Consider the following 13,755-nt stretch of genomic DNA (forward strand, 5'->3'; position numbering starts at 1 on the left):
AGCAAAAATAAGAGCAAGAATATTTTTCCAAAATGTCAAAATACCTCCCTAAATTATCTAAAGAAGCCACATAAGTAGTCTGTCATAATTCTGTTCACTGGTGCTACTGAGCAGCCTGTGTTGTTAGACTCTGAATCTTCTCTCTCACTTTCCAAACCTGGTAATTGCTGCATTGGTTCACGTGGTAGAGAGAATAAAACTGTGTAGTGTCCAGCCAAGCCAGAGATGAGAACTGTGCTGGGAGAGGACAATGGGGAGACAGAGCAGTGTGTAGAGTAAGTAGAGAAAAGATTTAGTGATGTACATAAGAGAAAGTAGGTCTGGGAAAAGTAAGCTGAAGAGAAAAACCATGAGCAACTGCAAAACTGAGGAAAGACAGTGCCTGTTGTGTAACAATTATTAATGAAGTATCAGGAGAGTGACTGCCACACACACACACACTTCTCATATGATGACACAAACTAAACCTCATCAACTAAAAACAAGGCAACAACTCTTTCAGCAGCTGCAGCACAGCAGCCCTATTCAAATCATCACAACATGAACAGATCGTCATCCCTGTGAGCATCACGTAAATATGAAGCAGGAAATGTATTGTTGAAGTCATTTGAAGAAACTACTTTTTATGCTTGCATCTGCACACTTTTGCTGTTTATTTATGATCACATGTTTGCAGTGTTGTAGTAACTATAAACATTTGTTCTTCTGCTGTACAAACTGTAAAATAAAAGAACCTTTGCCTTAGCACATGGGTGGAAAAGGCTACTACACATATGCCTGACTGTGGGGACACTGTGCAAGGTGTTTGAAGTTAGGGGGCACTTGCATTTGCTGGTTGTGGTAGAATGCACTATTGCTGTACAGGATTTGTTTATGCATTAGTAAAAATACTAATGAGGTGCAGTGTATCTTTAGCTGTTTGGCAGTTAAATTTATATAAGGGTACTCATCCTACAGTAAATAACTGTAGCAGAATAAGTAGCAAGTTTAAAAATACAAGTATTATGTACTGTGAAGATACTAGTTTTTATTTTCATGTTTCTAAGCACAGGGACCATCTTGCAGTCTAAATGAAAGGGAAGTTTGCATCAGCAACAACTCAGTGAATGTTTAATGTGAGAAACTACTGCAGTTGTGCTGATGCCACACAAACATTCAGGGTTTGCCACAGGAGGCTCAGTTCTACGTGTTTGTGTGTATGTGTGTGTGCGTATTTTAATTTTTCTCATTAACAGTCAATAAAAGAAGTGAACAGCGCTGCAAGACCTTTGTGTCTGCAGTGATGATAGCTTTGTATTCTCCTTAAGGTCACTGAGGGATAAATTAACAAACAAGAAACACAAATGTAAAAGCTAAGGGCAGTGTTTGAGGACACTGAGCTTCCATAAAGAAAATGCTTTAATTCAGACCCAAAAAAAATTAAACATTAATGAAAAAAACAAAACATTTCAGTGTTTTTTGCTCCTCGAAGTGCTCATGCCCAAACCTGCAGCTTCTGTTTGAAAGCACTGACATCTTGTGGTGAGATGGGAAGTGTCAGAAAGATTAGTAAGAAATGTGAAGCAGCATTGTCAGTGTAATGTTTTATGTTTCATATACATGGATGGGCAAAGTTTCGTATGAAGCTGTTGGTCCACTCTGATCCTGTGCTGCTCCCCATACAGGAGGTACTGAATGGTGTTGAGATCTGCTGACTGTGAAGGCAACATAGCTTCATGTGAGACATTAATTTGTCTTTAACTTTATGCCTCATGAAGACATTGAACTGATAAATTAAGATCAAACTGGGAACAGCTACTGGACTTTAAAAAAATATAAACCTATATGAACAAACATTTACTACTTTCTTGTAATTGATTGATTTGTGGATTTATTAAAGAAAGGAACAAAGTAGGAGTAAAGTAGGGCTAAAGAACATATTTAATATGTATAGGTTATACTGCAAAATTATTCAGTGCAGCAAAGAACACACTTGTCCTCCCTTAAGCTTGGCAGTCATTTTTAAGAAGTTTTCAAGTTGCTCAGCACACCCTGACAATCTTGTTTCTTCTTTCGTGACTGTGGTTTTCAGGTGCCACAGGACGCACTCCAATTGACAGCGCTTGCCGGTTCTATGTGACGGCAAGGATTAAACAGCAGCAGGAGTCGGAGACGCCGTGAAACCGAATTTAATCTTTTACATGAGTTTTAAAGTTTGCAATAAGCACATGATGAACGTTTGTTTGGATGTAGCTGATGCGTGCCATGTGAAATGTGTTTTTAACAATGCTGTTGGTACACAGGCTAATTGTGTACTTGGCGGCACAGAAATATCAGTTCAGGTAGGCTCATCCCTATGTACTGAATCACACTAACCACACCCATCAGTGCCCAATGGGCTTGTTTGGGTGTTATCAGATGTGTAACGGTCTTGAAACTTCCAACCAGAAAAGGCAGTGGAACTTGTTTTCAGTCTTTTTTATGAAGTGTAAACGTGTGTTTTCACCGAATTCCTGCAAATAACTTTGTTGTTGTAACTTGACATTGTTTTGTATCCCCTGGCATCTGACTGCCACTAGAGGTCCTGATGACTTACACATTAACTGAGTCCAAGACAAAGTGACTTCCACTCAGACGTGCATGTCTAGTTCATGTATCGCTTTGAGCCTGTCCTGGTATTTCTTTGCCTCCCACTGCAGCTCTGCCCCTCTGAGAGAAAGTGGACTGAGATTCCAAGGTGCTGCTGTAGATCATGTATTAGCTCATCGCACTATGCTGTGGTGATCGCAGGACAACATGGTGTATCACTGAAGGTAGATTGAATGAAAGTGTGGCTGATGAGTAAATGTACTTACATTCAGAGCTTAGTTGAGTTTAAAGGAGTAGCATGTTTAAATCAACTTGTTCTAAAATAGGTTGAGTAGATTCTTACACAGGAGTTTGCAAATATAACTACAAATATAATTTCTATTTCCTATTTCTGTGGTTGCAGTGAGATGTGTTTGCTTTCATTGCTTCAAAGTTTATATAAGATAAGAGGCCCAGGGAGCTCTGACTGAGCTTGCCCCTCTGTGCTGGGTGTGACGGCTGCTGGCAGTCTGATGGCAGATGGTGACATGTCACTTTAACCAGGAGACGAGCAAAAAAAAGCCAGCAAGAAAGGATTGTGTTGGCTATTCTGCTCGACCAATTCACACCCTTCATTCATAGAGTCAGCCTTATCTGGACAGGTTGAAACCCAGATAGCAATTGTTGAGTCCAACCCTGAGCTGAGCTTCTCGTCTGCAGCACTGGTTGAGAGTTTCTGGCAGGAAAATGGCTAAAAATATTAGCCTCAGTTGCACATCATTACTGTCAATCACAGCTGTTTTATATATATATGTGTGTGTGTGTGTGTGTGTGTGTGTGTGGGTGTACCACTAAAACCTGCTCTACTGGCTTGACTGTCACCTTGTTGTTTTGAAAACAGCTTTTTGTTTTTGATAGAGAATGAATCTATAGAAGGAGCAATGGCTGGGAGTTCAATCTAATCTTGAAAAAGCTGTTTTCCAAAACAAAAACATGTTTGACTTCTGGCCAAGCAAGTGTGTGTGTGTGTGTGTGTGTGTGTGTGTGTGTGTGTGTGTGTGTGTGTGTGTGTGTGTGTGTGTGTGTGTGTGTGTGTGTGTGTGTGTGCACCTATAGAGTATAGAGTCAGCAGGAGGAGTGGCGCAGGTACACTAGATATTTTCACTGGATCTGAGGTAGGAGGAGATGAAGGGGAGGAGCCTTGACAGCAGCATGGCAGAACTAACCTTTTAAAGACAGAGACACACCCTGCCAGTGGCCACAGATCAGCTCACCTCCCAGACAGCAGCAGCAGCAGCAGCACCTTTAGGTAGTCATGCTCAACCTCATCAAATTACCACGAGTCTTCACCATCAATCAAGTACCCAAAGTAAGTTCATCTTCTCTGTGTCTTTCCTGGACATTTCATCTTTTACACAGTCACGTTGAGCTGGACAGGGAAATTTAAAAGTGCCTGGTTGTTTTAGAGAAAACTGTGCATACAAAAACATGTCTTCATTTCATTTGACAGAGCCCTAATTCATTGACATCTTCACCTCAGTGCAGTGCAAAAACTGAAAAACCTATAAAACACATGTATGTTAGAAGAGGATGCACAGCTATGTTTTGCTCCTATCAAGTGTGAACACACGTGTAAAGTTGATTTGGACAAAATGTTATCCAGTTCAATGTTGCGTAACACAATGATATAATCCTAAATTATAAATCCAAAATTTAAACAAGCAACAGTTGGTGCACCGCGATTTTGTTAATCTTGTGTATTTTGCTACACTCACTTTAAAATCAATTGGAGAGACGTCTTCTGCACCACAGAAGGAGAAAAATAGTGTTTACAAAGTTGTCAAACTGACTCACCAAGAGTTTTCTCTACCGAGGTTTTCCATGAGGAGAGCATCATCTCTGGGTACCGACACCCTCGCAGCTCAGCCACTGACTGCATCCTGAGCATCTTCCAGTTGACCAATGAGACACTCAACATCTGGACCCACTTTGTGCCCACTTGGTATGGCTGAACAATTATGTTTAGAAATGGGGTTGGCAAACAGGATTATCACCTGCACTTCGTTCAGCATAGTTTGTTGCTCAAAGTCAGTTAAAGTCTGCTTTGGATTTTTCAGACCAAATGCACACTTTTCCACCTTTTCCACAATTCTCACAGAACCAAATAGCATCCACAGGCCAGCTAAAAAAGAATCTTGTGCAACTTGTAAAGCTCGTTGGTCACAGACTAATCGAGAAACTTCTTACATAGTTTCATTGTATGAAACCTCTTAAAGTCATAGCTCTTTCTCTGCCATCTGGCACATCACTCACTTATTAAGGCTACTGATCATTCCTCTGCTACCTGTCTGGGAAGACATGCCATATTTATTATTAGAAATGGTCTCCATAGGCAGTTAAATGGAGCAGTGTGGATGATGTAGATGGTTGGCTCTCACAGGACTTACAGGCATCAGTCAGGATGGACTGAGGTAACATGAAAAGGACACACAGACAGGTTTGTTTTGAAGATAAACATCCCAGCAGCAACCTTGTGGGTCACATAGACCTGCAGTACTACAGTCTCCAGAGTAACTATGTGTCACACACAGTCTTCTCTGTCACCACAATAACACTAGGTCACTAAGTCAGCTTTGACTTTCCTTTGTCCGATGGGTGTTTAATATTTTGGTGAATAGGGCTTTATGCTGCTGAGCTGTCTGTCGGGCACTGTGGCTCCAACCCTTCTGTACCTTTCTATTGTCCTTTCCCATAATCTGTGTCCAATTATTTCTGCAAACATGCTATTTTAAATTTGGAAAACCTAACATGAAACTAAGTTAACTTCGGAAAAAGCTTAAATGTGATAAACTCAAAAAAACCTTTCAGCTTCTTGCCTTATCTTATAGAGCACTTGAGATGCAATGCCCTCAAGAGCAGAAAAATCAAAGCTAAAGATAGACAGATACTAATGTGAGAGACAGAAAGAGGATATTTTTGCTGTATACCTTGGTTCAGTGTCTGACAAACATCAGAGCATGGAGCTGAAATCGTGATTTGTGGTGGCACAGGAACTAATGTCCTGATGCTGTTATTTTGTCAGCGTGTGTTTGAGTGAGAATGTCTCAGAATTTAAAGTTACTACAGAGGTTGCTGCTCCCACTAGTCATGCTGCACTTCCTCCCTGGTGAGATGCCAGTTACTTTGACTGCATGGTACACGGAGAGAGAGAGAGAGAGAGACACTGTGTTGAGGATACACTGAGGGCACATGGGTGTTTGTGTCATGGGGCCCAGTGTGGAGCTAGAAGTCTGCAGCTAACGAGGAAATCTGTGTTCAAGCTTTTCATGCCCATACCCTCAGTTATTTACCAGATCAGTGAAGAGGATAAGCAGGAATAATGTTGATTTGTTAATGAGGTGTTAACTGAGTTGTGGAAATTTATGGCCTGCTGATAAGCTTTTCATGTAGCACTGTTGGCTGTTATGCAACTTAAAATGTACATGATACTTAATAATGAACAACTTGGTTTGTGCCACATTGGGAGGCACACTGATAGGGGTGGCAAATGTCCTTTCAATGCCATGACATGACTGATGTTAGTTTGTCATTATGTGGGTAATTAATAGGCTGTTTGGGGGTCTGTTGTACAGGGGCTTTTACCATTAATATTCTTTGTAAATGGCTCAACGGTTTAGTGTTTATTCTTACCTCATAGGGGCTTTTTAAAAATACTGTGCTAATAAAAAATACTCATATTTATTCATTGTTTAGATTTGAGATAGATGAAAAGAATGGTCCAAGCCATTTTAATGTACTCATTGTCTCTCCTGACAGGTACTTTCTATGGAAACTGGTGACAGTGGTGCTGCTGCAGACAGCCTGGCAGGACTCCTTTACCTGGCCTCTGGTGATTCTCTTGCTCTCCTGCTGTATTTATCCGCTGGCGTCGAGCTGTGCTCACACCTTCAGCAGCATGTCAGTGCGGGCACGCCACATCTGCTTCTTCTTTGACTATGGCGCCCTCAGTTTCTACAGCTTGGGTACAGCCTTTTCTACAGCCCTGCAGTAAACTCTGTTTTCATGAAACATCAATGTTCCGTTTAAGGAACAGACTCAATCTGGATTTTCCGGCAGTAGTTACTAGTGGGGGTGTTGTATTGAATGGTTTTATATTAACAACTGTCTCCCTTGTGCATGTGAATGCAGCTTGTATCCTTTATACTACAGCTTACAGATACTTGTTCCTCGTACAATAGAAGAAGAACAACCTTTATTGTCATAACAACATACATAAAGGTTCACAATTATGCAACTTTTTTTAATTTGTCTGCTGCAGGGTCAGCAATCACTTATTCAGCTTATGTTTTCCCCGACAAGTGGGTGAACAGCTTCTTCCACCAGTGCTACATCCCTATTGCTGTGCTCAACACCATCATCTGCACCAGCCTGGCCTGCTACTCCAGGTATGGTGAGAAAGGTTGTTTGGCCATTACGGTTTTATTTTTAAACACGTAGGAACAACACCACAGTTTTGAAACTCTTCAAACAAAAAACACAATAACATCTGCTACACTAAATAAATCTAACTTGTTTCACAGTTGACAGATTGAATTTAAAGTGCACAAAATGAACATTACTGTCATTTTTGTTTGGATTTTGGTTTGTTTGGAGTTACAAATTTGCAAACAAGTTAAAAATCATTTTAGGGTGCAATGGGCAGAGTATTTTTATCTTAATGGTTGTATTAGTCATCTTAAACCGTGGTAAGTGCAGTTAAACTGTTAACCTTACAAATTTCTCAAAGACAGATAATAATATAACTTTGTCGGTCTTAAAACAATACTGATGTGCCCATGTGTCCGTTAGAATAGGTCTTTGTTTCTGTAGCTGTTTCTAATCTTCATACAGACCAAACAATGTCTTGTTTTTTTAGAATGACGACACAGCGAATGTCTTTAAATGCAGTTTTCTTTAGAGCCCTCCCAACACACAACATAGCCTACACAGTAACGGCAAAGCTGTACACAATAGCCGTTAAAGTTATAATAACAGAATTGTGATCACCCTTTTCTGTGTAATGGAGTGTCATGTTCCATGTAAAACCCTTGTGTGAAGGGTAGGAATTTGGTAGGAATCTGACAACTAAAACTTGTTCTCACACTTACAGCACTCTTCTAAGTTGACTTAAAAAAATTCCCTTATCTGTTCTTTAATAGGCAATAATTACAGCTGTTGTTGGATTTTATTTATCTGCATTTCCTAAATAGCTGTAACAGGATCAGGATGATTGTTTGACAGTAGTACTGTGCACATTTTAAGATATGTGTGACAAATTTCTGATTTAGAAATATTTGAATCACTCAACAGTTTCGACAACATTTATCACTGAGTATAAGAAATACTGCTCCACTCTGCATCAATACACCACTGTTCCTCCCTTTACTTTTACAACATTGTTTTTATCTTCATGTACTGGATTAATGTCAACTTGGTATAACTAATCATTGCTCTTTCACTCATCTCTCCCCGCCACTAAGGCTTGGCTTACCACTTCTGCAGTATAATCATGAGACTATAAAAAGGTAAAAATGCATTAAATCTCCTGCTACTATCTCTTCTTATCTAAAACTGTAACTTGACGTAAAATGAATCAAGCAATTCTTTTAAAATTGTGTCATTATCTATTTAAAGTATTAACATGCCTTCAGAGAGACAATCCGACAGACATTGTTGACTGAATGAGTTGAGCAACTCACTGTTTCATACACTGGGTGTTACCTAACTGTGACTATAGGGACCAAGCCCAAACACTGATTAACTCTATGTATAGTTTGAGTCAAGCAGGTTAGAGAAGCTGACAAAGTGAGGGAAAAGGTGGGCTTTGTAACCACCCGCCCAACTGAATAAGAAAATAACACAACAAATGTAACATACCATGTCAGTAATAACTCTTAAAGCTGTGTGAAGCATCAAGTGAACCACTCTGGCAAGGACATGACATGGATGACTGGACACACACAGCTCAGTCTCTATCATTCAATTTAATTCAGTATTTGAATTTAATATAATTATATTTAGCATTAGCAGCAGCATTAAAAAGCTATATACAATATATGCATTACAAACGTTCAATATTAGTTATACTGAGTAAAAAACAGTAAGTGTGAAACAAAAACAGGCGGGTGTAGAGTATATTCAGGTGTATTGGTCTAAACTACAGATTACAATATCAAAAGTTAATTTAGTAAAAGAGAACTTTTGTTTGCCATTGTTTTTAAAAACCATCTTTCTTCTACTGTTTCAGATTCCCCAAGTGTCAGAGTCCAAAGTTCAGCAAATTTCTCCGGGTTGTTGCTTTTGCCTACCCCTACCTGTTTGACAACATTCCTTTGTTCTACAGGGTAGGGCCACACCTGTGCATTTCACACACATTTATCATCTAAATCTAATCTAATGTAAAAGGACATTAGATTTGTAACAGCTTTGTTTTAAGGTCCTGAGTTTGACCCGGTTCACTATAGATAAATTACCTTAGTAGTGAAAAATATTTATATATGTTTTCAGACAATATTTTACAACACAAATTTGTGCAAAATGACCAAAACCACAAAAAATCTAAAAATACACACAAATGACTAAAACGTACAAAATGACAAGTAACAGACACAAAAAACAAAATTACGAAAAAAAAACATGACACAACATCCTAAGTTAAATTTTTCAATGTACATGCAACTCAATAAAAACTGCCACATTTTATTGCTAGGAGGTCTATTCTCCTTCAGTATTGGATACAGATCCTTTAAACACTAGAGTAAAACATACTGGGAGTAAAACATCTACCAGGTGCACATGATTTGGATTTTTGGTTGCCAAAAACAGTTAGTGTTTCCACTTGTGATGCAATAAATCTTGCTTATACACCTCAATAGGAAATAAAGTGTATCAAGTATTTAACATTGGTATAACCTCTAACACAAGAAATTCAAAAGAAAATGCCCTTTCACCTGTTTTATTATACTATAAAAGCAAGGGGGTGACCTGATTTATAACAGCGTGTGGCGAGCACAGCAGCACGATTTAAAGATTTGCTGTTAAAAGATTTGGGCAAACAGATTCACTCAGCAGCTCCAACTAAAGGAGTTTATGCCTAATTAAAACGTTTAGTACATATACTAACGTAGTCTGCCTTTCTGTGAATAGTAAGACTGTTATCTGTTCTAAATGTGCTCTGTGGGTTTTGTGTTCACAGGTGTTCCTGTGTGTAGGAGAAGGCTGCACAGACAATAGTACCAACATGCTCCACTACAACCACATCACCTTGGCTTTCCTCACAGGCTTTCTGTTTGCCACACATTTACCTGAATGCCTGGCACCTGGCAGCTTCGACTACATAGGTAAAACCGACCAGTGAAGTAGCTACTGTTGTCATTGGCCAGTTCAGCTTTGCTTTGTCAGTCCACAAAGAATTAGTATCCCTTCTTTTCTCTTGAACATTTCAGCATATTCCTCCAGTTTTACTATTTTGGCTCACTCTCATTACTCTCACCACCAATCCTTTTAAATCCTTTTAAATCACCCTAGCAGTAGAAAAGCTCCAAACCACAGACAAACTTAGCAACTAAAGAGTTAAAAACCCAGTTATATCTCTGAGCTGATGTTGAGAACCAAAACAAAGTTAAAATAAGACTGTTATATAAATAAAATGCTAAAACTGCTCTGTATAGGCTAGTGTTTTCCCACAAGTTCCTCATGTGAACTGAGTTGAAGGTGAAAATAGAGTTTGCCAGTGTTATGTGTACAGTTTCTTTCTAATGCCCCCAAGTGGCCAAACATTTGTTGCAGCAGGTTTAAATTACAATATACCTGTCACCATTTCATTTTTCCTCTCATGCTGTTGCCAGGGTTTTTATTTGTTAGACACTAGACCATTTCCCTATTTTTAAGTCTTTGAGTGAGTTAGGTAATTCTCGTGTAATTAAATATGATATAATGTACCTAGAGTCAAAGGTTTGCAATAAAGATGCCATTATGCGTACTATGTACACAGCTGAAAAAATCTGTTTCTGGATCAGAAGAAAAGATCAGTTTGTGAATGCAGTGCATTTTTACAACTATGTCAAATGCCACATTCAGATAAAAGGCTAAAACAATACAATTCTCTACCTGCTGTAAATGCTTAAATCATACTAACAGTAGTAGTATGCTTTGCATTACACATGAATAATTTGGAACCATCTTTAGATATTTTCTTTCTGAAATCTTTTGAAGGTGTAAATTATTTGCTCCTTTAAGACACCAGAGTGCAAACAAGACTTGACTGCTCCCTCTGCAGGTCACAGCCATCAGCTCTTCCATGTGTGCGCCATCCTCGGCACACACTTCCAGATAAAGGCAATTGAACAAGACATGGTGACACGACGCCCCTGGCTCCTTGAACACTCCATTCCTATCACATTGACCAACTCAGCTGGTGCAGCGCTGCTTTGTGTGGTGCTAAGCTTGGCCATCATCATCATCTACAGTCGACCTCTCCTCTCTGCCCCAGTCTGCCAAGAAAAGAGACGTGGTAAAAGTCCAAAGAAAGCCTCAGCCAAGTCTGCACCTGTTGCAAGAGCTCCAGCTTCGAAAGTCACGGCTGCGGGATCCAAGCTGATCACAAAACATAAAGACGTTAAAACTCTCCTGAGATGTAAAGAGGTGAAGAAATGATTAACCAAAGTCATTGTGGTTTTTGGCCTTCAGACATCTCTGTGATGACTGTTGTTGTATATGTGGGTAAACTGGAAATAGGGGCATCAATTGCACAAACATACAATGGAAATTCAATAACATGTTTGTTACCATAATATGTTTTGAATCTAAATGTTTCTGAGGAAACTTGTTCCTAAAGGCTACAAATGTGGCAGGCTAGCAATCTTATGTGAAAGTGTTTTATATAGATCAATTTATTTTTTCTTGATTATCTGATTTTTGCCCACATGGTTTACGAAGAGACTGCATAGCAAAAATCAGCTTCTTTAACTTCAATTCCACACTGTACTACTGTACACTACCCTGAATTGCACTGAGTAAAAGCAGTATGAGTGCATCACTCATATCAAGACAAAACAGTTATGACAAGTGAAGAAAATATTTTTATTTTTCTGCTAAGTAACAGGTTCATAAATTAAATGTTATGTTACTGATTTTGTTGGATATATAAAATATTCTTTAATGGATTAATTTCCTCAAATGATTGCTGTTTCTGACCCAGTACTTGTACATACTGTCACAACATTACTGTTATGCCAAACCTTAAGTATTTCTGAAAAACTGTTATTTATTTTAAGTTTTTTAATAAATCAACCTGACTGTGTTATTCTGGTTTTAAAGAGGAGTTGCCTGTGTTATGAGTTTATAATATGTATGATCATATACACATTTTTACATCAGTTTTACACTTTTTGTCGAGTAAAACCGATTTGTTATTGTTTTGTTATGTAAGTTACAATAACAAATTAAGGGCAGCACAGTGATTGAGTGGTAAACACTGTTCCTCATTGCTCAAAGGTCCCTAGTTCCAATTCACCTTCTGGCTGTGGCCTTTCTGCATGGAAGTGGCATGCTTTTGTGGATATTCTTCAGGTATTCCAGTCTCCTTCCACAGCCCACCACCATGCAGTTAGATTATTAATTAGAGACTTTAAATTGAGTCTAGATGTGAATGGTTGTCCTTTTCTTCTGTGGCCCTGTTATAGACTGGTGAGTATGTCAGAATGCACCCTGCCTCTTGCCTAATTACAGTTTGGGATAGGCTTCTGGATCCTTAATAGGATAAGCTGTTAGGATAAAAGATGGATGGCGTTACACAATAAAGAACAAGAAAAACAAAGGACCAGTACGTTTAGGTATATGCACAAATATGCAGTAAACAGAAGAAAATTGTGAAAAATAATGTGATAAAAGGGGGAAAATATCCTTATTTTCTATTTATTGATGGACATACAATATAGAACACTGCTATAAAAATAAACAATTACAGCCTACTTATTTAAATTTATGTCAGGAAGGGTCTGCGGCTATCCAGTGTGCGTTTTATTTTCTTTGTCTCTTTAATTCCCTTTGCCGCTGTCTTGTTTACTGTTACCAGTATTTGAAAAAGTGTTGAGTGTTGGAAAAACATTCTCCAATTCATGCTATACAGGGCATATCTGATAAAATGTATAGTATTATAATATGAGTATCAGCTGATCTGTAGTAATTTAGATCAACTGATCCAGGATCAGTAGACACACGCATAAATTGTAGAGGCGGAACTTCCGCCGCAGAGCTCCAATTCTACGCTCTGATTGGTAGAATTTTCTGTCCGTCGGAACTTCGCTTCAGTAGAGGGAAATTTTCAAATCGTGAAGACTCGCTCTGTCAGTGCTGTGGAGTGGAGCTTAATACAATGCAAAGAGCAGGGTGAGTATTATTGTTTAACGTTCAACTCAATAACAAGTAACAATGTACAATTACTTAATGTATAAGATACGTTTTTCTCCGGTAACAAATGTAACCAAATTGCTAGCTGTTATTTTCTAGGAATAGAGTCCACAGGGTAAAGTCAGCTTAAAGTCAGATTAGTTAGTCAGCGTTAACGTTAGTTTTTTAGCTTTAGCTTAGCTTAACCTAGCTCATAAGTTAGCCAACGCTACAGCAATTGTCCCTTTTGTTAAATGATCAAAATTGGTATAGATGCTTATACATTTGTGTGTATAGATGTGTAAAGTCAATATTATTTTTTTAACTATTGTTGGAGCTAACGCTTTGTCATGTATACGGATGCGAAACTGCATAACTTACTTACATGGCGTAAGGTAAACGGCGCAAACCACTTAAGTTAACTTAAAAACAACTAACATCATATGCACTGAAGAATGTTAGGCCTCTGGCCTCAGCGTTTTGTTGTACGGATGTTTTGTGTATCTAGGGTGCTTGTTTTCTGTCGCTTTGTGGTAGTTTTAAATTTGTTTGCGGTCGTTAGACTTCCCAGCAATCAATGTTCAAACAGAGGTTTGAAGTTTCCATGTTTACCTGGACTTGGATTGCCTAAAGATTTACATGTAATGTCATAATGCTCTTAAACTCAGGAGGTAGGTGAGCACAGAGAAAATTTCCACTTGAAACTAGACAATGTCATCCATCTCTGCTCATGCATCAGTCATTGCGATCAGTGGTATCAAGAGAAATACCACTGACAAA

The 13,755-nt window shown here is 38.7% G+C and overlaps 2 protein-coding genes across 7 annotated transcripts in view; both read left to right on the forward strand.

The window, feature by feature from the left end:
• Positions 1–2,644: 2,644 nt before the first annotated feature.
• Positions 2,645–11,908, forward strand: paqr5b (progestin and adipoQ receptor family member Vb). Its single transcript, XM_067495835.1, has 9 exons — positions 2,645–2,792; positions 3,664–3,916; positions 4,422–4,549; positions 6,364–6,569; positions 6,866–6,992; positions 8,067–8,111; positions 8,834–8,930; positions 9,782–9,926; positions 10,865–11,908. The coding sequence occupies exons 2-9, from the start codon at positions 3,863–3,865 to the stop codon at positions 11,239–11,241; spliced, it is 1,179 nt and encodes a 392-aa protein (XP_067351936.1). The 5' UTR covers positions 2,645–2,792; positions 3,664–3,862; the 3' UTR covers positions 11,242–11,908.
• Positions 11,909–12,894: 986 nt separating this feature from the next.
• Positions 12,895–13,755, forward strand: part of LOC137119322 (kinesin-like protein KIF23) — an 11,008-nt gene continuing 10,147 nt past the window's right edge. For all 6 annotated transcript variants that reach the window (XM_067495836.1, XM_067495839.1, XM_067495840.1 and 3 more), the window contains exon 1: positions 12,895–12,975. In XM_067495836.1, the coding sequence (XP_067351937.1) occupies positions 12,962–12,975 (14 nt within the window). In that variant the 5' untranslated portion in view covers positions 12,895–12,961. The remainder of the gene's footprint in view (positions 12,976–13,755) is intronic.

This window comes from Channa argus, chromosome 2, assembly GCF_033026475.1.
Source record: "Channa argus isolate prfri chromosome 2, Channa argus male v1.0, whole genome shotgun sequence".
Lineage (NCBI taxonomy): Eukaryota > Metazoa > Chordata > Actinopteri > Anabantiformes > Channidae > Channa > Channa argus.

Coding starts and splice junctions, on each gene's coding strand:
- paqr5b (XM_067495835.1), top strand. CDS start 3,863: ATGCTCAACCTCATCAAATTACCACGAGTCTTCACCATCAATCAAGTA. Junction 3,917..4,421: donor CCATCAATCAAGTACCCAAA/GTAAGTTCATCT, acceptor TTCTCTACCGAG/GTTTTCCATGAGGAGAGCAT. Junction 6,570..6,865: donor CCTCAGTTTCTACAGCTTGG/GTACAGCCTTTT, acceptor TGTCTGCTGCAG/GGTCAGCAATCACTTATTCA.